The sequence below is a fragment of the Lucilia cuprina genome, chromosome 3 (assembly GCF_022045245.1).
Source record: "Lucilia cuprina isolate Lc7/37 chromosome 3, ASM2204524v1, whole genome shotgun sequence".
In the NCBI taxonomy this organism is placed as follows: Eukaryota; Metazoa; Arthropoda; class Insecta; order Diptera; family Calliphoridae; genus Lucilia; species Lucilia cuprina.
This window is the reverse complement of record NC_060951.1, coordinates 61,480,443-61,504,266: the sequence shown is the minus strand read 5'-3', so window position 1 is coordinate 61,504,266 and position 23,824 is coordinate 61,480,443. Positions and strand designations below refer to the sequence as shown.

At 27.9% G+C, this 23,824-nt stretch overlaps 1 protein-coding gene across 11 annotated transcripts in view; it reads left to right on the top strand.

Annotated features, from left to right (window-relative positions):
- Positions 1-22,873, top strand: part of LOC111678828 (disks large 1 tumor suppressor protein) — a 60,492-nt gene extending 37,619 nt beyond the window's left edge. For 6 of the 11 annotated variants that reach the window (XM_023440250.2, XM_046946704.1, XM_046946705.1 and 3 more), the window contains 10 exons: positions 27-240; positions 301-720; positions 806-908; positions 1,838-1,912; positions 6,475-6,519; positions 11,414-11,497; positions 17,400-17,549; positions 18,035-18,317; positions 18,877-18,968; positions 22,039-22,873. In XM_023440250.2, the coding sequence (XP_023296018.2) occupies positions 27-240; positions 301-720; positions 806-908; positions 1,838-1,912; positions 6,475-6,519; positions 11,414-11,497; positions 17,400-17,549; positions 18,035-18,317; positions 18,877-18,968; positions 22,039-22,145 (1,573 nt within the window). In that variant the 3' untranslated portion in view covers positions 22,146-22,873. The remainder of the gene's footprint in view (positions 1-26; positions 241-300; positions 721-805; positions 909-1,837; positions 1,913-6,474; positions 6,520-11,413; positions 11,498-17,399; positions 17,550-18,034; positions 18,318-18,876; positions 18,969-22,038) is intronic. The other 5 variants (XM_023440245.2, XM_023440246.2, XM_023440247.2 and 2 more) reach the window with 5 other exon arrangements.
- The last annotated feature ends 951 nt before the right edge of the window (positions 22,874-23,824 follow it).

The following is a 23,824-nucleotide window of genomic DNA, read 5'->3' as shown; positions in this document are numbered from 1 at the left end:
TTCATCTAAAAATTCTACGTTTTTAGAGAATCACGAACAATCACCATACAAAAAGGACCACAAGGTTTAGGTTTTAATATTGTAGGCGGCGAAGATGGTCAAGGTATTTATGTCTCCTTTATATTGGCGGGTGGACCAGCCGATTTGGGTGGTGAATTAAAACGAGGAGACCAGTTATTAAGTTGTAATGATATCGATTTAAGAAGTGCCACACACGAAGAAGCTGCCCAGGCCTTAAAGGTAAACAAAATTTTTGAGGAGGAAAATAAATACAAAATTCTAATAAAAAATACCTTTTAGAAATCTGGCGGTGTGGTTACCCTTGTCGCCCAATACAGACCCGAAGAATATAATCGTTTTGAGGCACGCATACAAGAGCTTAAGCAACAGGCTGCTCTTACGGCCGGCAGTACTGGCACTCTATTGCGTACAACACAAAAACGTTCATTATATGTACGGGCTCTCTTCGATTACGATCCAAATCGTGATGATGGTCTGCCCTCGCGAGGTCTACCATTTAGACATGGTGATATTTTGCATGTAACAAATGCCTCGGATGATGAATGGTGGCAGGCACGTCGTGTCTTGGGCGATAATGAGGATGAACAAATTGGTATTGTACCATCGAAACGTCGATGGGAACGTAAAATGCGTGCGCGAGATCGTAGTGTTAAATTTCAAGGTCAATCAGCGCAAAGTGCAAATAATAATATGGATAAGGTGAGGATTTTATTTGTAAAAAAATATATATAATTAAATAAATTATTTATTGTTATTGTTGTTTTTGTCTTTCTTCTATTTACAGCAATCAACACTTGATAGAAAAAAGAAAAATTTTACTTTTTCACGCAAATTTCCTTTTATGAAGAGTCGCGATGAACGCAATGAAGATGGTAGCGATCAAGAGCGTAAGTGTTATTATTATTTTTTTAGATTTTTAATATTTTTAAAGTGAAAATAACCATTAAGAGACTTATTTATAAATAAGGTAAATAACATTTTATTTAAAATCGAAAGCAGTTAAAGCAAACACCAAAAAAATTAAAAATATTTCCAAACAAATAAGAACATTACTTTGTACGAAACAAAATAGTCCTTTTAAACAAACCTTAAACAAAACGTGCACCAGCTGAGACCCTTTATTTTAAAAATTATTAATTAATATTTTTTGCACTTTCCCACTTCTACCAATGATGAGTAATCAATAAGATTTTCAAGTGTGTTCTTTTTTTTACTTAAAAAAATAATGTAAATTTAAAAAAACAGTCCTTTATTAAATGTTTTTATTAATTTATGTTTTATTTTATTTATTTATGGCTTTAAGTAATAATTTTTTTATGCTTTTAATTTAATACATTATTTTTTTTTATTTTTTGTTTTATTTCAACAACTATTGTCTATTGTCCACACAAATGTCCTCCTGTAAACAAATTCATGCCATTTTTATCATAATGATGTCAATTAAAAAAAAAACAACACCATCACTACTGCTCCTTCTACTTAAACAACACTTATTACTTGAACACTACGTCCATCACACGACCTCGATCTCATGTGTACTATTGTCCTGTTTTAATTTGTTGGTTTATATCTATATATAAATATAAAACCTTCTCCTGTGTTTTGGTCATCATTTAAAAAAAAAAAAAAACTATATTATGTAATTTAATTTTGTATACATTGTACTCTACTGCCTAATTACTGTGGGGTTGTTTTTTTTTAACAAACAAACAAAACATGTTTATTTTATTTTGGATAAATGAACAATCAAACACACAAAACAAACAAACAAATATTGATTTGATAAATGATACAAAATTGTGTTATGTATCTAAAGCTAATGGAATTGCAGCCAGTAATAGTGAGCTAGATGTTAATAATTTAAACAACAATGATTCCAATGAACCACAGCGTAAGTTTGTTCAATTATATTGTTTTTTTCTTTCTTCTTATCTTTATTTTATTATAAAAAAAATCTATGTGTAACCAAGACATTGGTACATAAAGGACCATTATTATTTGTTATTTAAGAAAATTATTAATCTTCAGAATGAAATTAAATTAAAATAAAAGAAATTTTATTTGCAAAAGTAAAAGAACAAGAGAAAAGTAAAATAGTTGTAGTTTTTAGCGAACTAACGGGTCCGCTCATGCTTCTATTCTGGATAATACGACCTTCATATAATGTATCATGCTCTTACACACTCCTTCCTGACAAGTACATACTTTACAGTATCAATAACAACTGACCCACTTCATTTATTAAATGGATCGGTCGATGTCAGCAAATGCAGCATATTACAAGCTGAAATCTCAGCCATTTAAAGAGTGTCAAAGTGAATGAAGTACCTATTATTGACTGCTATCAAATCTTTAACTAGAATCTTTACGACATCCAGACAGAACAGGTTCCAGAAGTAATGGCGACACTACTAGTTCCAAGGCTTTTGTTTAAGAATCTGAAGTGGTTTCGTTTTCACTCGTTCTAGAACTAGTAGTTTTTAGAACAAGTTCTAAAAATTTTCCTGGGATATTCAGCAGAAATTTCTTTCAATCTTTGAGTTTGCTCAAATTATATGAGCACCGTTGACTACTTGCTCAACTTCCAGACAGACCTGGCTACTTTATGATGGCAGAAGGTCTCAGAGTTTATTAGTTCATTCTAGGGTTAGGCAACGTCAGCTAGCAGCTTCACTGACAGGGCATTACAAAATAGGTGCACATGCTAGAAGACTTAACCTTTCATACAACTACCCCTGTAGAATTTGTTGCTGTTTTACCCTCTCGACTATCAGGCTACCTTGGTTAGTCCGACGTTGCACGACACAGTGAATCTGTCCAAAATTAATGTAAATAGAAAAGTATCTTTCGCTCATTCCTCAAATTGGTTCGATTTCGTTCTGAACATGGATACGTATTGTCCCATGGGCAGGTCGAAATGCGATTCAAGGTCTTGTTGCGATACCCTGAAGCGGGTCTACTCTCTCGTCGACTGCCTAAATTGTCCTAAATCCCGCGAAGATCAAACAGCTTGTCTGCAGGATATGCAAAATTAAAACGAACTAGTTAAAAAATTAGTCAATAGAATGGTTAATAAACTAACCCACAAAGTAAATAGATCTATTAAGTCGACTAGTCAATAAAGATGTTCATAGACTAGTTCACAGACTAATTCTGTATAGAATAATTTATGGACAATAAATCAATCAAGAAATATATTTTAAAATATACATTTAAAAAAATAAAATTGCGAAAATTCTACTTTTTCGTGAATATTCCAGGAGTAAATTATGAAAAATGTCTATGTGATAAAAAATGATTAATAAAGTTATATATATTTAAAAAAAAAGTAATTTTATTAAAAAAAACATAAAACTAGACTTTTTTCGCTAATATTCACGGAATTAATTTCTTATTTTTTTAATTTGAAATTTAAATTTAATCCTAAACTATTTTCTTAAATTTGCCAAACAAATAATAATGGTTAATGTACAATATTATAATATAAATGTAAATATGTATTATTTTATATTAAACTAAAAGTAATTTGTTAACAATAACAACAGTACATAACGGTTATAGGGCTAAATTGTTTTAATAAGATTCTAATTTAAATCTAATTTAAATATTTTAGGTGGTTTTCTAATACTTTAAAATTTTTCTAATTTTTAAGAAGGTAATCCTTTAATTAAATGGCTGGTATCGTCTCTACAGAACACTTAAAATTTTCAATATCACTTTAAGGTTTGAATGCAAAAATGTAACTAAACATGACAGACAGTTAATATTTGATAATTTATATTAAGCCACATAGTAAATGGTTTTAATTTAGTTATAGTTTTAGATTATTGGGCTTAATATGAATATTAATATTAAACTGAGTTAATGTTTTAGTGTATACATTTAAGTATTTTCTAACTTTTACAGTCACAAACATAAAACAATAGATTTCTTTGTTTATATAACTTTCATATTTTCTTCTTTTTGCAATTATTATTTTTTTTCTTTACTTTATTTTTAATTATTATTATTTTTTTTAAAATTTTAAGTTTTTTTTTTTTTTTGGTTAAACATTAATTTGAATATAATTATATATAATGCTAATGTGATAAATAGTTTTTAGAAATTAAAAAACAAAAATATCATTGCAAGTTTAGAATGAAAGTTTTTAAGAACCCAAAAAGCAAAGCATCTATTCCTTAAACAAATAGCAAAACAGCTCTCTGTCTCTATTACTCTCAGTCTTTATACATATTTATTCAACTACCCTTTGTAGTCTGCTTATTCAATTTCAACAAGATCAAACAATTCTCTTAATATCTCGTTCGTGCGCAAAATCGTTTGTTCATATTTTATCGTAAAAAAAAACATTTTCAATCATTAAAATTTATTTTTTTACTATTTTTTAATTATTTTTACACAATTTTCAGAAATTTAACTATTTAATTTTTGCGTCAATGTAAAGATACTTATTTGCTTGTTTTTAAGTATAAAGCGGTTTTACTATATTGTCAGAATACCAATCGAAATTTACTTTCAATTAAATTATATATCTTCTTAGAAAATAGTTTAAATCAGTAACAAAATTCAGTACTAAAAGATCTTTTAAATACTTATTGTCAATGAAAAATACTTTAACATCCAAAAGATATATTCACTCCTATCGCCAATCATCATTTCACGTGAAATATGTTCTATTTTCACTGAATTCGTTCACTAACTTTTTTGTCGTGAAGAAAATTCCCATGCTGTGAAATATGTTGATGGAATTCTGTAAACATTGAACAGCTGTTCCAGACAAAATTAACTATTGTGAATGAATTGTTTACAAGTGAAAAATTTTCACTTTCATTGGCGAACTATTCTTATTTATATCATAGACTATTCAATTAACTAGTCCACAGACTAGGTAATATAATAGATGACATATACTTGTTATTAGACTAATGTGATAAGAGCTGTACCAATGCTAAGTGAACTGGATATAGATCAGTTCTTTAGACCAACGGTCTTCTTCATTGGAATAATAATTCTGTTCTACTCAACAACTACAGCATTTTGGCCTAATATGGACCTCACTACCAATCTACCAGATTACCTAGCTGAAGTCTTGTATCGGCCATTATTGACTTTTGACAACTTGTAGAAGTTGTCAGAATGACAATGAAGAGGAAACGGTATCCCATATTTCCTGTGAGTGTCCAGCCCTAGAAACATCTAGAAACCATACACTAGAGTCAATCTAGTTTAACGATCTATCTGATCGACAGCTACAGTATTTTAGCCTCATAAGAACCCACGTAAAACTACCAATATCCTTGGCATTTATAAAGTACAGCAAGGTAATCTTTAGACGAGTCAAAAGACAAGTCATTAGCCTATTTTATAGTCTATTTCATAGACTATTCTTTCAAAAGAATACATTTTCCAAATTTATTGGAACTTCTTTAGTATTTCTATATACCCGGCAATGTACTACATCACTGCGTTTTATAACCCCATTCTGAGAAGGTAATGATAATTAGAAACAAGCTATTGTTGTTGTTGCTGCTGGGGTTGACAGCCCTTAGCCGAATAATTCGTACCATTCGGGTACGTAGAACCGTCTGTCGGGGAATGCAGCTCCAGAGTGGTCAACTTCGCTCAGTGATACCCAGTTGAGAAACATTCAAAGCTGTCATCCTAAGAACTGTAACGGGCTGCCTACAAATTACCTCGGAACATCACCTGCACGAGGAAATGAAGGTCCTCCCAGTCATGTTGACCAAACAGTTCCTCCTGGGATGTCATCGGAGAAGTCACCCCCGAAGCATGTAAAGAAGGATCTTCGTATATACGAGGAAAACATATGCAGATATGTACAAGATCCAGTGGATCAGTCCTTGTATTCGGCAGCTTTGAACGACATTCATAGAGACGCCATAAATTCCAGAGTACTGCTATGGGGGTCGCCCATAGCAGACACGGAAGAAAACCTGCCGCGGAAAACAAGAGTAGTTCTGGCACAACTAACAACAGGCTCAATGCCACATATAGCCTTAGCGCTCCGCAACGAATGTCCTGCATGTGGTCAGGGACCCCCTGATATCCTACATATTCAACTGCTCTGCCAGCCCTACTTCACTCTGTCCAATGAATTTATGGACGCATCCAGTTGAAGTAGCCCAATTCTTAGGGCTGAACATTGATGTAGCACCCCCAATTAGATTATTGTATAGTTTTAGCTGTTACAACAACAACAGAAACAAGCAAACAAATTTTTTATATAACGCAGAAATCAAATCGCTATAAATTTGTTATAAAATCATAGAGAAATTTTCTAAAAATTGTGTAAAACTTTTACTACTTTTTTCTTTTCTCTCGAATACACTTTCTCTTCTTACTTTTTTTTGACAAACAAACAAAAACCAAACAACAAATCAAATCAACTCTTTGTGTTTTTTCTCTTCTCTCTCAATTCTTTAATATTTCTAGCTTTTATGCTTTGCTACACACAAGACGATGCCAATGCTGAAGGAGGTATGTAATCAAATCTAGTATATCTGATATTTTTCAAATTAAACTATAATTTAATGCTACATATAATATTTTTATTTTTTTAGTTATTATATTTATTATAATTTATAATTTTAATTTTATTGTACTGTAATTATATATATTTTCCTATATATTGAAAAAAGAAATTAAAACATTTTTATTTGTTTATTGGTGTGTTATGTTTTATTTTTTATGTAAATTTATCACTTTATGTTTTTATGTTTTATCAATGTAGTCTTTTAATTACTTATATTTTTTCTTTTTTTATTTCTTTTACATATTATACCTACCTACCTTTTTTTATACATTATAATATATTTATTAATTTTACATATTATTAAAAAAAATTACATTTATTACTTTTACTACTACTATTACTTATAATAATAATTACATACCTACCTACATACTTATATATTACTTACATATATACCTATGTACCTTAACCTTTTAAAACATTTAATATTTTAACAAATTTAATGTGTTTTTAATCTGGCTTTTGGTTTTTATTTGTTTTTCTTTATTCCTTAAAACCTTAAACCAAATTCCCCTTTCCCCCAAAAAAATATATATTATAATATCAAAAAAAGCAAAATGATCACCATATATATATATTACAATATTATAATTATTGGTTTATATATATCCATATATAATTGCATATATATTTACATATATTCAGCCCAATTTAATAAGTTATAAACAAAATTATTTAAATAGTTACGCTTTTTTCATATTTATATTAAACAATTCATATATTAATTACTATTCTTACTACAAAACTTTGGAATCATATTTTCCAAAATAATCATTATTTAATTAATGTGTGCCAGTGTCAACAGTTTCGTTCGTATCAACATACATACATTCATATATTCGACTGATTTCTTATTTAATCTAAATTTTAACGATTTTCAATATTTTTTTAAATTTAAATTTCTTAAAGAGTTTACAGAAATATATTCGTCTTAAAAACGAAAATCGTTTGAAAAGTCTGAAAATACACAATCAATCTCTATCGCCAATATTTGAAATTTTCATTTCCCTCAAAGAGAAAATTGCTATCGTGAACTTGTTGTGAACAATTCATTCACAATTGTTGTTCTTGTATGGAACAGCTGTTCAATGTTTACAAAATTTCATAAACAAATATCACTACAGGGGAGTTTTTTTTCCCAAAAAAAGTTTGTGAACGAAAAAGGTGAAAAGTGCAATTTTGCAACATTTTTATCCGCCTGGAAGAAAATTTTATGGCCCCTATTCTGCATTTCAATCCGAATCGAAATTTTCTCCGTTTGGCAATTTTGGTATTCTGCTCTTCGACTCGACTCTCCTTTTTAGATCGTTGCGTAACTGAATGTGTAAACGTAATCGAAATGTGAAATAGGGTTGGATAAAAGAAAAAAAATCTAAAAAGCACCCTACCTGACTTAATAACACCTATCGCCAATAGAAGTGAAAATTTTGTTCCCTTGAAATTTTCATTTCCCTCGAAGGTAAAATTTCTATCGTGAACTTGTTGTGAACAATTCATTCACAATAGTAGATTTTGTATGGAACAGCTGTTCAACAAATTTCACAACAGGGAAATATTTTTCCCGACAAAAAAGTTATTGAAAGTTGGCGATAGGGGTGAATATTCCTAAAAATGTGCTAGGTTAGGTTGAAAGGACGATATATGCATACTACTTCAAACCCAATGAAATACAACTGAGCCACTATCGTGCAAGTTGTATGCTTCTTTTTATGGTATTTGTTTGTTGGCAAAAAACTCTCTATAGTGATGTTTCCTGGACGTTATTCATAAGTTTATTGGATATCAGTGTTATCAGACAATAAAATAAGAAAGTGCTCCGGAGTTTTACTGTCTTTTCTATTTTCATCTGAATACAGGCATACTATAGTTCGGTGCGTAACCACAGACATGGTCATTTTGGGGAGACACCTTCTCTTACTCTCGTCTGGGTCGCAACATCTTTGATGTTTGTTTCATTTGTCCAACAGTCCTAATACTTTTCTCTCGCCCATATTTTTTATTCGACCCTCGTTGCTTTGAATGGTTTTGCGTTCGTCTTTCTTTTCTTTTCGTCCATATTTTATAAGAATTTAGCTTACGTAATGTCGAATAGTTAGCTAACTCGTATTCCTTTCCAACAAGTAAATTCCGTCTGTCGTTGCATACTACCTCCGAGTGGCCTGGTACCTATAGCTCAGAGTTTTGTCCCCCCAGTATAGAGTCAAACGTGAAACAAAGGATTCCTTAGAATCTTTGCTCTAATGTTCCGCCAAGCCATGACATTCTAAATAAGGTTAGTGTTTCAAAACCTCGGGTCAGCTCGCCTAAAAATAACATCCGTTTGGCTGCAAATATTTCTTATATATTTCAATGGGTGGAATATCTGGCAACGTTTCCAGAGCCCTGTTTGATTTAGTGCTTTTGATATCACTTATACCCAAGCATTCTGTACACTGATCAACCTGTAGTAGTTTAATATTACACTTTTTGTCCAACGAAGTGTACCAGATTATTAAAGCATAAGTTCTTTTATAAAGCCAATATGTCATAGAAGGACTAAGGCCCTATTTCATGACAAACGTTCTTTTATATAGCGCCCAGCGTTTATGTATGTGCCATGTTACTCTATGTCAATTTTCCATTTAAATTTTCGTATTTAAAGCTGTCGATCTGCAGTATCTTCTTGCCCAAAAAACAGGGTTTAATTTTTGTCTTTTTTGTGAAAAGACAGATTTTTTGGAGTTTTAATTACGATGAAGTTGTATCAAACAATCTATTGCCAGGTTATCACATGTGCGGTTAGAAAAACTACATTTTCATATAGAAAGTTGACCTCCAAATTTATTTAGAACAAAAGTATTATTTGGTCTCCACAATAAATAAGTTTATGAGTTTTATTTTAAGGCAAATGACGCATAACTTAGAAACAGTTATACGAAGTAATTCACTGGCAACAATGACGAGCCTGGCTGTCCCAACTCAGGCCTTAATCACCACTGAGATTTTAGTTTTCGTCTGGTTAATATTCAATATTACTTGAGTCCAGCTTATGGTCCTATTCAGAGCCTCTGAAGCTCTTCAACTTATTTTATTTAGAAGTACATATTACGACATCGTTTGCATAACAAAAAGGTCTTTCAAAATGACTGCCTTGTTGAGCTGTCTTAAACAGATAATAATTTTTTTTATTTAAAGACTTTAAGAGTGTATTTAAACTTTTCTAGCGATTTTTGTTTATTTTTGTTAAAACCGTTAATAGGAACTTCAGATTTGAATATCTCTCTCTCTTTCTATTTCTCTTTTATTTTTATATGATTTATAGCACTTTTTTTTAATTTTCAAAGAAAAACTGTTATATTTTAATGTATAACAAACTCAATTCATACATACAAAATAGTGTTATAAACAGAGTTTTAAAAGAATTACTATTTTTACTATTACTAGTAATTTTCTTTAAGTACATATAAATGTCTTTAAGTTTTAAAAAGTAATAGTATTTTGAAACACAATAAAATTATTAGTTTTTTAGCTTTGAATTTTTTTTAACTTAAATTAGATTGTATTTAAATTTTTTGATTAAAAACAAATAATATGAAGTATTTACTTTTAAATAAAATATAAATTTTAAATAAAATATTTGTTTATAGAAAACTATTCAATTAGTTTTACACATATACACTTAAAGAAACTAATGCAATTGAAATTGGGTTTTTATAATTTAAAAGCTAAAAAACTAATTTAAAAAAAGTCAAATAATTCTTTTAATACTTTGCTTTTATAGCAAAAATGTAAAATATTTTTCTTATAAATATATTATTTATACATAAATATACAAAAAAAAAAGCTTGCAATGTTTTCTCTCTGTGTACTAAATTAAGCAAATTCAAACAAAAATATTATCAATAAACGATCTTGTATGGCAGGTGTGGCATAGCGAAATTCGTATCGTTTCAAATCAAAAAACAAAAAAGCAACAATTGTCATTTAAGTCAATAATCAAAAATGAATGAATGATTGTTATTGATTGTATTCATAACATCAAAATCAAACTTGTTTCAAACTCATTTCCCTGCTTGTAGTTGTTGTGTGAAATATTGTCAAATTTTCAAAACAAAGAAATTGGTTCAAATAGGTCACCAAATCCAAAAAAAAATTTTGAATTTTTCCGTTTTCTTTTATTATTATTTTAATTTTAGCTTTGTTTTTTTGTTTTAAATGTCTTATCATTTTTTTACGTTTTGTTGTATCCTTTGAAGTTTTTTTTAAGTTTTTTATGTTTTTTTTTTCTTTTAAATTTTTTTATTTAAATTAAATATAAAAAACCAACAAAAAATCTCCTATAAAAATCAACAACGTATGGCAATAATAGATGATTTTCTTTTTTCTTTTGAATTTGTTTTTTATCTTTATTCTCTTTTTTACTACTATTTTCTACTACTACTACTACTACCTACCTACCTACTACTACTTGTATTTATCAAACAATCAACTTGTACTTGTTATAAAATCAAACATATAATCCAACAAAATAAAATAAACTTTTAACTACTTCTACACCAAATTTCTACCATTTATTAATTGCCAAAAACTCCGATATTTTTTTTGTTAAATTGAAACCAATCAATCAACCAACCAACCAACACAATTAAATAAATAACCATAAAATTGATTTTTCTACTACAAATTGTGCTTTTTATACCACTTTTAATTATCACTACTACTACTACTACTACCAAAAATATACACCAAATATATAACTACTACTACTACTACTATCAACCGTGCAACTATATTATATAAATCCCGTTAACGATCTGGTTAAAATGTGTGATGTGTATGTGTGTGATTTGACAAAAAAAGGCAACGAAATCATCTATAGAGTGGAACTACCCGATATGGAACAAATAACTCTTATCTACCTGGAGAATAGTGATGCTGACTATCGTAAGTCCAGCAACTAAAAAAAATCTTTAAAAAAAAAATAATTGAAAATTTAAAAACATTTAAAATACAAAAACAGAAATGTTGAAATGAATATTTTATTTAATTTTTTTTTTTGTAAAACAAAAATCAAATAATGTTAAAAACAATTAAGCCTTAATTAAACTCAAGACATTTCAAATGATGTATTTTATCTTTAAACAAAACAAAAACAACAAATTACTATTAAAAAAAACAATTCAAATTACTATTAAAAAAGCAAAACAAATAATTTTTATTATTTTAGTCCGTTAATTGAAACTGGAAATTTTTTTGTTTTATTTTATTTCATAATTAAAATCAATTTTTATCACAATTAAAATTTAATCACAGTCCATTGTCTATTTACAACTACTACTTACTACTACAACTGTTAACTACTATTGTTTTTTTAATGAAAATTTAAACTTATTAACGTTATATTTAGTTGGGTATTTAATTAATTAATTAAAAAAAAAACTTAAAATATTTTGTTTGTCATGCAGTTTTCAAATTTTCAAAAATATTTTTGTTACAAAAAAAAACTGTAGTAGTTTTTACTATATTTTTGTAGTTTTCTTTTTCTTTTACTTAAAACTAATTTTTAATTAAAATTTTTTTCATTATTTTAATATTTGAGTTTGTTTGAGCTTTGAAAAGCTTTGTTGCTTATTTTGTGTTATTTGTTTTGAGTTGTTTTTTTCTTTATTTTTTCTTAAATTTGTTTCTAATTTTTTTTTTTTAATGTAAAAATTTTCTTTGAATTTGTAGTTGTGTCTTGTTGGTAGAATAAAATATTGTTTGCAAAATGAAAACTTTGTTGAAAGAGTTTCTTCTTTGTTTACGGCTGTTTTATATGAATATTGTTGAAAATCGTTACGTTAGTTTGTTTTCTTTACAAAAACCCCTAACCCCACCATCACCACTACCACCTCTAAAACTTCCTCCAAATATTTTTATAAAATATTTATATTGTTAACTATGTTGTGTTAACATACAATATTTCCCTCCAGGAATGTTTAGCTGTTTAGTAAGTTCCCTTTAATTTTCTTTGTTTTAAATTCCCTCCCAGTCACATCTTTTATTCCTTTACAAAAACAAAAAATCGTTCTCTCTTTTTTTTAATGTCACTATTTGCACACAAATACCAAAACACATTTACACCTTTACTAACTTGATAATTCTATATACAATTTTAGTTTAACAGTTGTAATTGCTGTTATTTGTAAAATCTTAATATTTTAGTTAATATAACAGTTTTTTTTTTTGCTAAAACTTTAACTTTTAGTTAAGCTTTATCTTGCTAATTTTAAAAAATATAGTTTTGATCTAGTAAGATATCTTTAAGTTGATTTCTTGCAGGAAATGTAAGCAGAGTTATGTAAATACAGTTTTGATGCTAAAACTAAGATTTACAAAATTTTTGTTCAAAAAAAAAGGTAACAAAAACTGTGGTTTTATGTTTAATTAAAACTATTTTTGACTAATTTTTCCAAATTTTAGCTTTTTCTTTAAATATAAATTGTAATAATGGCCTCTATTTTGCATTTCAATAGAAATTTTCTCCGTTTGGTAACTTTGGTATTCTGTATTTCTATTCGACTCGTCGAAATGCAGAACAGGGGTGAATATAGAGAAAATTATGTGCAATTCAGAATTATAAAATGTATCTGTCCTTAAACATCTTTGGTTTCACGATCAGAGATGAATCTGTATCTATAAGATTCGTATCGAATTTTTCCAAAATATTTTTTTGAGATATTTCTTTATTACTTCGAAACAGAACTTTGTGATTAAGTGGATTATCTGCATGCTTAACAGCTGAATTATAAACTGTAACGTAAGAATTTATGGCACTACGAGAAGTTGGGTTTTATCGGCTTTTTTGTTACGGTTAACGGTATCCTAAGGTTAAAGGAAAATGTACTTTTACCAAGTTTAAACAAAAATTCGATGCGGTATTTTATTCTTGAACACATCTAAGGTTTCAAAATATTGCAAAAAATTGTTTTTACTAAAGCCGGCTTTACACGATCACACAATATGATCTGTCAAAATTTTGTGTAAAATAGTACGGATGGGATCGTCTAAACGCAATATGTAATGAAACCATCACACATTGAGAGAGTATACGAACGAAACATTTGACAGTCGTATTTTTAAGTAAACACATGCAAAAAACTAAAACAGCTGTTTCTATCTTACTTTGTTATTATTTTATACTAATCGTGTAAACACAAAATATATAAATCATACGACTTTTATTCTCTTTTTTGTTATACGGATGGAATTTCATTTTACTTTTTTATTAGACTTTCTATACGTAAAGTGGGATCGTGTAAGAGCCCTTGTGTAGTTTTAGTAAATAGTTTCAACACACATTAACTTTAAAAGCTGATTGCTATTTTGCTGCGTTTCTAATACTTATCGATAACGTTTTGAAAACACGTCAATGTTTTATTCTGCGGCGTTATGAAACACTAAACTTTGTTCATAATCTGACATTTTGGATGTCAGTCATCGTGAGTGCAATAAGTGAAATCTTGTTGGAGATGAAAAATAAAGAATATGACGTAAAAACTGATAAAATGGCACTACAGGTGCTAAGTATTTCGAGACATTCCCTGATATCAAGCTGTCTTTAAAAGAAAAAAACTAAGAGAAGAAAAAACAAGGACTCAATGCCTATTACATATTCAAGAATTTTGTAGGAAAGTAATGGGATCTGTAGCTAGATATGGCAAATTGATTTTACATATCGGTTGTCAGGCCTATTCTCCCTAGAAGGGAGATTTTTCAGAAGTTACTTAATAAAACTTAAAAGTTTAACTCTCTTAGCATTAATGTTATCATTAGTAGTATTCCACTAGCGGCCTTGGACATCATTCTATGTCTGTCACTCATACAACATTTTTTAGTGGCAAGGTCCTTTAAACTACTTGACAAATGTTATGTCTTCCAAGAAGAGATCTTAAATTTTGAAAAGACGGAATTAATGCATTCTTAGACTAGGAAACTTTTGTTGAGAAACTTTTTCTTAATTCTCTTTTGAAGTTTTCTTAATTTCCATACATAGAAACTTTTGTTTCAAAAACAAAAACAAAAACAAAACGCAAAATCAAAAAATGTTCCCTAGTGTGGACCGGCAGTTATAGGACTTGATAAACACAGTCAAATGATTCTGAAAACCTTGTGAAATCTTTGATTGGGTTTTATAGGGAGACTAAGAGTGTCTTTCTTTCCTTGGACTTGGTAAATCTTTCGGGTTAAAATCTCTTTGGAAATCGATCTGTTCTTTTAATGTTTTAGTTTTTTTCTAGTGTTTTGTTTATCTTTCTTTTAATCGTCACTTTTTATAAGGCAATTGGCCTTATGGTCTTCGAGTGGATTTGCACATGTTTTTATGGTGCATAACACCTCTTAACCTACACCAGGGGTTAAGTTCCCGAATTCAACTAGAACAACGATGATTTCACAATTGGAATGGATAAAAACAGATCTCATTATAAAGATCTAATTAACCTTAAATATTTGCAGTTTAGTTTTGAAATACGACTTTCGGACAAAATATCAAACATTTCTAAACATTCCTCTATAACTCTTAAACTGCTAAAATTTCTGTTGATTGAAGTGTTAAGAATATTACAACTTATTCAAAGTAAAAAAGAAAACTTTATTCCTATTATCATGATGGAACATTTTGTGATTATTTTCTAATTAAAAGATAGATTTTGATATATCCCATAAATGTTGGATAAATTATTCATAAATGGAATGAATTTTGTAATAAATAGTATGAAATGACTTTTTTCTCCCAAATTATTTTCATTTAGATTAATAAATGTTTATTATAATTTATATGAAAAAATTTCATACTATTTATGAAATTATTCATAAATATTATTAACTCTAGTTAATGAAAACAGTTATTACTTATTTTCTGTGTATAAATTGTTGTTAAAAAAAACTGTTATATTAACTAATTTTCTTCCATAATTACAGTCAATACTCTATCAAATCATTATTCTTATCATTTAATCAAATTCAAGGGTTGCATTAACAAAACTAGGTTTATATTGATTGTACAATTTACAGATTTTTAAGCATTTCAGGTTTTATTTTTCTTAGATGTGCCTTTATTATCAATTTCAAAGTTGTTAATATAAATTTGAATAAAAGTCCAATTTTAAATTCAAAAACAAATTGGTATTGATATTTAATAAAATTGTTAAATATTTCAGTGAGTGTGTTATTTCAGGTAAAAACTACTTGTTTGTCTGCATGTAAGTAAATCTTATGGTACTTTATGATTCAGTTAGTTTGTTAGTTGGTCCATTGTTTTTCACTAGGTCAAAGAATTTTTCGTCATCTAGTCTCAAAAAATGTGTTAGTAAACTTAGAGTGTCTGTAATCTCTATTATTTTTAGGTTATGCTTGATTATTTGAGGTTATGTTTTAATATAATTTCCAATTAAAATAAAAAAACTTTAAAACAAAATACAATTATTTTAATAAAATTCTGCATTTTTAAAATTTTAATTGGAAATTGTAACAGCCCCCTCCCCCTATTTTATGTTTATTTTTTTCCAACTAGTGAGTAATTAAACTTCTAGAGACATTTTCTCTTTCCTAAAAATTTATCGTTTTGCCACCAACTACATCCATCCATACATGGTCTTAATAATAAAATAATTTCTTTAAATAAAACTTTAAAAAAAAATGTCAATGTGTTGTTGTGTACATTAACTTTATTAACAATTAAAAAATTTAATCAAAAAATAAACAAAATAAAAATATTAATATTTCTCAACTTATATGTAGCCTGAGTTTGTTTTTTTTAATACAAACATTTATTGAAACATATTATTTTGTTAGATAAAAAAGTAAGTTATTTTATAAATAATTAATTTAAATTAATTTTAATATTTTTTATGTTATTTATGGTTTTATTATTGTTATTTTTTTTATTACTTTATTATATGTTTATAAAACAAAATTATTGTTTTAATTTTATATATTTTAAAATTTTTTATTATTTTTTTCTATAAATTCTTTTTAATTTTTGTTTATTTTTATTATATAATTTAAATGTTAAATTAATGTAGTCCTCTTTTTGTATGCCAGTAGAAATGTTTATGTGAATCTATCTATTATCTGTCGTGTCTATGCGTTCTTTTGGATTACTGGGAAATGAAATTTTGTTTTAATTTTTCTACACAAAACAAACATTATATGTACACTTAACAGAAATTATTAAATGTCTTGACTGCATTTTATTATCTACATATCTACTTGTTTAAATACATATTTATTATTATAAATGTTTAAAAACTTTTAACACAAAAACAAAAAGAAACAAAAAACTAATTATATCTATTTCTATATTCAAAAAAACACACCTCTATACACACACTTGCCTGCAAAATCTTTTAGATTAGAATTTTTGTTTATGATTTAACCAAGTTTATCTCTTTAGTTTTAGTTGATATTTTTCGTTAACAAACATTTTCTTTAATTTACAAATTTTTTCTTTAATATTAACTTTTTACTTAAGCCAAGAATATTAATCAAATTCAATTCAAATAATATATAAATCTCTAACATAAACTTTCATTAACAAAAAATTATTTAAAAGAAAACTCTTCATTTTTTTGCTACATTTTAAACAAACAAAAATTAAAAGATGTCATAACAAGAAAAACCTATTGGCTTTAGAATTGTATTATAGATTTTACCACAAAAATATATACATATATATATATATATAAAAGAGTATATAAATATATATATATAATTAAATATCATTATTATTATTTTTCATTTATAAGACGCTTGCATGTCCTTTAGCTCCCTTTGCATAAAACATTTTTCACATATACTTTTACAGCTTCAGAAGAGAACGTGTTATCGTACGAGGCTGTGCAACGGTTATCTATAAATTACACCAGACCCGTTATAATATTGGGTCCCCTAAAGGATCGTATTAATGATGACTTAATATCAGAATATCCAGATAAATTTGGATCATGTGTGCCACGTAAGTTTAATATTATGAAAAAAACTAAAACTGAACTAGAACTAAAATAGAACTATACTAGAACTGAACTAGAACTGAACTAGAACTGAACTAGAACTGAACTAGAACTGAACTAGAACTGAACTAGAACTGAACTAGAACTGAACTAGAACTGGAGCTAGAACTGAACTAGAACTGAACTAGAACTGAACTAAACCTGAACTAGAACTGAACTAGAACTGAACTAGAACTGAACTAGAACTGAACTAGAACTGAACTAGAACTGAACAAGAACTGAACTAGAACTGAACTAGAACTGAACTAGAACTCAACTAGAACTCAACTAGAACTCAACTAGAACTGAACTAGAACTGAACTAGAACTGAACTAGAACTGAACTAGAATTGAACTAGAATTGAACTAGAACTAAACTGTCAATAACTATTTTTCACAGTTTTATTTAAAAATTGTTTAATTTCCATTTGTTTTCACTTTTTCTCATTTAGATACAACACGTCCCAAGCGTGATTATGAAGTGGATGGACGTGATTATCATTTTGTATCATCGCGCGAACAAATGGAACATGATATACAAAATCATCTATTTATTGAGGCTGGTCAATACAATGATAATTTGTATGGCACCTCTGTAGCCAGTGTACGTGAAGTTGCCGAAAAGGGTAAACATTGTATTCTAGATGTATCGGGCAATGCAATAAAACGTTTACAAGTAGCACAATTATATCCAATTGCTGTATTTATTAAACCTAAATCTGTCGATTCAATCATGTAAGTTAATAATTAAACATATTAATTATTTGTATACATATCTATGTATGTTTTTGTTATTAAAATAGTTTATAGGAATATATTCTGTCTTTAAAAACTAGTTTTTAAATTTGCGTGTTAAAAACTATTTATAAATCATTAATCATTTAATTTTCATTTGTAAATTTAAATATTTAACTGTTGGAATAGATTATGCCTTAATTTCAGATCAATTTCAATCACAGGTTATAATTTATTTAATTAAACTATTATTAAGAAATTTTTTATGTAAATTTCAATTTATAATAGTTAAAATTTTAAATTATTTTTTCCTACACATTAATACTAGAAAATTGATTCTGAATAATGTTTATTTTTATTTTTGTCAGAACAAGTTTTTTTGTTAAAATTTATATGAAACATATGTAAAATAGCCGTATATTATACATAGTGAATCATTACAAAAAATATAATTATTAATTAATTAATGTTTAACTATTTTAGTAAAATAAATTTTTATTATTTTTGTTTGTGATTTATTTATTTGATTATATATTTTATTTTATTATAATTGTTTTAGGGAAATGAATCGTCGTATGACCGAAGAACAAGCTAAGAAAACATATGAACGTGCTATCAAAATGGAACAAGAATTCGGAGAGTACTTTACTGGTAAGTAATAAATACTATTTTTAATACAATATTACTCATACCAACCGTGGTATTCACGCAGTAATAGAGAATATTCTAATAGCTCTCTTTCAATCTATCTAGTTCAGTTCCAGTTCTGTTCTAGTTCAGTTCTAGTTCAGTTCTAGTTCAGTTCTAGTTCAGTTCTAGTTCAGTTCTAGTTCAGTTCTAGTTCAGTTCTAGTTCATTGTTTAATTTCCATTTGTTTTCACTTTTTCTCATTTAGATACAACACGTCCCAAGCGTGATTATGAAGTGGATGGACGTGATTATCATTTTGTATCATCGCGCGAACAAATGGAACATGATATACAAAATCATCTATTTATTGAGGCTGGTCAATACAATGATAATTTGTATGGCACCTCTGTAGCCAGTGTACGTGAAGTTGCCGAAAAGGGTAAACATTGTATTCTAGATGTATCGGGCAATGCAATAAAACGTTTACAAGTAGCACAATTATATCCAATTGCTGTATTTATTAACCTAAATCTGTCGATTCAATCATGTAAGTTAATAATTAAACATATTAATTATTTATACATATCTATGTATGTTTTTGTTATTAAAATAGTTTATAGGAATATATTCTGTCTTTAAAAACTAGTTTTAAATTTGCGTGTTAAAAACTATTTATAAATCATTAATCATTTAATTTTCATTTGTAAATTTAAATATTTAACTGTTGGAATAGATTATGCCTTAATTTCAGATCAATTTCAATCACAGGTTATAATTTATTTAATTAAACTATTATTAAGAAATTTTTTATGTAAATTTCAATTTATAATAGTTAAAATTTTAAATTATTTTTTCCTACACATTAATACTAGAAAATTGATTCTGAATAATGTTTATTTTTATTTTTGTCAGAACAAGTTTTTTTGTTAAAATTTATATGAAACATATGTAAAATAGCCGTATATTATACATAGTGAATCATTACAAAAAATATAATTATTAATTAATTAATGTTTAACTATTTTAGTAAAATAAATTTTTATTATTTTTGTTTGTGATTTATTTATTTGATTATATATTTTATTTTATTATAATTGTTTTAGGGAAATGAATCGTCGTATGACCGAAGAACAAGCTAAGAAAACATATGAACGTGCTATCAAAATGGAACAAGAATTCGGAGAGTACTTTACTGGTAAGTAATAAATACTATTTTTAATACAATATTACTCATACCAACCGTGGTATTCACGCAGTAATAGAGAATATTCTAATAGCTCTCTTTCAATCTATCTAGTTCAGTTCCAGTTCTGTTCTAGTTCAGTTCTAGTTCAGTTCTAGTTCAGTTCTAGTTCAGTTCTAGTTCAGTTCTAGTTCAGTTCTAGTTCAGTTCTAGTTCAGTTCTAGTTCAGTTCTAGTTCAGTTCTAGTTCAGTTCTAGTTCAGTTCTAGTTCAGTTCTAGTTCAGTTCTAGTTCAGTTCTAGTTCAGTTCTAGTTCAGTTCTAGTTCAGTTCTAGTTCAGTTCTAGTTCAGTTCTAGTTCAGTTCTAGTTCAGTTCTAGTTCAGTTCTAGTTCACTTCTAGTTCAGTTCTAGTTCAGTTCTAGTTCAGTTCTAGTTCAGTTCTAGTTCAGTTCTAGTTCAGTTCTAGTTCAGTTCTAGTTCAGTTCTAGTTCAGTTCTAGTTCAGTTCTAGTTCAGTTCTAGTTCAGTTCTAGTTCAGTTCTAGTTCAGTTCTAGTTCAGTTCTAGTTCAGTTCTAGTTCAGTTCTAGTTCAGTTCTAGTTCAGTTCTAGTTCAGTTCTAGTTCAGTTCTAGTTCAGTTCTAGTTCAGTTCTAGTTCAGTTCTAGTTCAGTTCTAGTTCAGTTCTAGTTCAGTTCTAGTTCAGTTCTAGTTCAGTTCTAGTTCAGTTCTAGTTCAGTTCTAGTTCAGTTCTAGTTTAGTTCTAGTTCAGTTCTAGTTCAGTTCTAGTTCAGTTCTAGTTCAGTTCTAGTTCAGTTCTAGTTCAGTTCTAGTTCAGTTCTAGTTCAGTTCTAGTTCAGTTCTAGTTCAGTTCTAGTTCAGTTCTAGTTCAGTTCTAGTTCAGTTCTAGTTCAGTTCTAGTTCAGTTCTAGTTCAGTTCTAGTTCAGTTCTAGTTCAGTTCTAGTTCAGTTCTAGTTCAGTTCTAGTTCAGTTCTAGTTCAGTTCTAGTTCAGTTCTAGTTCAGTTCTAGTTCAGTTCTAGTTCAGTTCTAGTTCAGTTCTAGTTCAGTTCTAGTTCAGTTCTAGTTCAGTTCTAGTTCAGTTCTAGTTCAGTTCTAGTTCAGTTCTAGTTCAGTTCTAGTTCAGTTCTAGTTCAGTTCTAGTTCAGTTCTAGTTCAGTTCTAGTTCAGTTCTAGTTCAGTTCTAGTTCAGTTCTAGTTCAGTTCTAGTTCAGTTCTAGTTCAGTTCTAGTTCAGTTCTAGTTCAGTTCTAGTTCAGTTCTAGTTCAGTTCTAGTTCAGTTCTAGTTCAGTTCTAGTTCAGTTCTAGTTCAGTTCTAGTTCAGTTCAAGTTCTAGTTCAGTTCTAGTTCAGTTCTAGTTCTAGTTCAGTTCTAGTTCAGTTCTAGTTCAGTTCTAGTTCAGTTCTAGTTCAGTTCTAGTTCAGTTCTAGTTCAGTTCTAGTTCAGTTCTAGTTCAGTTCTAGTTCAGTTCTAGTTCAGTTTTAGTTCAGTTCTAGTTCAGTTCTAGTTCAGTTCTAGTTCAGTTCTAGTTCAGTTCTAGTTCAGTTCTAGTTCAGTTCTAGTTCAGTTCTAGTTCAGTTCTAGTTCAGTTCTAGTTCAGTTCTAGTTCAGTTCTAGTTCAGTTCTAGTTCAGTTCTAGTTCAGTTCTAGTTCAGTTCCAGTTCAGTTCTAGTTCAGTTCTAGTTCACTTCTAGTTCAGTTCTAGTTCAGTTCTAGTTCAGTTCTAGTTCAGTTCTAATTCAGTTCTAGTTCAGTTCTAGTTCAGTTCTAGTTTAGTTCTAGTTCAGTTCTAGTTCAGTTCTAGTTCAGTTCTAGTTCAGTTCTAGTTCAGTTCTAGTTTTTAAAATCGAACAAAATATTGAAATAAATTTGTTTTGTTATGAATTTTTTAGGCGTAGTACAAGGCGATACTATCGAAGAAATCTACAGTAAAGTGAAATCAATGATTTGGTCACAATCTGGTCCAACTATATGGGTACCTTCTAAGGAATCACTATGACCAACCGCTACGACGACATGGACACTGCCACCTCGAGTACGTTGTCGACCAGTCTCGAGATCAACGACAAATACACTACATCAACAACAGCAACATAAAACACATTAAAAGAAAAGCAACATACACACAAAACAACATACAAACAAAAAAATAGAAACAAACGTAAAAGAAAATCCTAAAACTATAAAGAAAATAAGAAACAGAAAAAAAATGGCTATAAAAATACGTTAGAAGCCATATTATAGAATTATATAAACAGAATAACAAACAAAATATTTATTACAAAGTCTTTCTTTTTTGCAAAAAAGCTTCTTAACTACAACCAACAATACAACAAAACAAAAGCAAAAGGCAAGAAACGTATAAGACGACCATTTAATAATTATTATCACTAACATTTAGTTCCCCCGCCCTTAAAAAAAAATATGAAAATTAAAACAAAAAAAAAAAAAAAAACAAAACGTTATAAACGATTCTTAAGATTAGTACGAACAAGAAAAAAGTTTAATATAATTTTTTTGGTAGTAAGAAAATAATACAAAAAAATATATATCCCACGCATTGGTGATAATGCATTTGTTGTTATATTTAGTAAAAAAAAAAAAACAAAGGAAAAGAAAACAAATTTGAAAAAATATAATATTCAAAATGAATATTATGATTATAAATAGTTACAAGAAACAAAAAGAAATAACTCGAATACCACAATTTAACCACCAGACGATACAGAAAAAAAAATTATAAATAAATACAATTAAAATAAAAGAAAAATGTAAGATTAAATGTTTTCGTATGAAGTTTTAAATGCATATTTTACAAAATATGTGTAATGGTTAATGTTGATAGCAATTTAATTCCTTTAAAATTTTAAAATTAAAAAATGTTTAATCTTACATTTTTCTTTTGTTAAATTTTTTAAATACAACTAAAACTGATAAAGTAAATACGACGTACTCTGTTTTACATAAACAATATAAATGATCAATAAATAGAAATGCAGTTCCCTAATAAATAAATTATACACATACATACATAAATATTTAATTCAAAATGATACATACATACATACGTAAATACATACATATTTATTAATAAATATATAAAAAAGAAAACAAAATATTATTTTATTAATGTTGACAAGTTTAATGATTATGATGATGATGATGACGATAATAATGAAAATTAAATTTATAATATAAACAATTTTGTTCTCTTCTTTTATTTATAGAAAAAAAAAAGAAAACTTATTTAGTAGAACGAATGATAAGCTTGATAGCCAATAGTTTTTTTTAACAATTTTTTTGAAAGGATACATTTTAAGCAACACTTATACAAATATAAAGCACCAGTTTTTTTTTAATAATAGTTTTTCTTTTCTTTAATAACAGTACATTATCATTTAAAGAATTAAGGGTTTTAAAAATAAGGCTCTAGAAAAGTTTGATATAATGGTTGAAGGTTACGAATTGCTTTTGTTTGAAGAAATTTATTGAATATTTAAAAAAAAGTTTATAAAAATTTATCAAAGTTTTAAAAAAAAAATTTTGTATGAAAATTTGATTTCTAAACGTTTGATAAAAGTTTATGATTAAGACCCTAACCCCATTATCGCAATGTATGGTTATTATTTTCTATCTTAAGGTGAAGTTGACAGTTTTCATACAAAAAATATTTTTAAA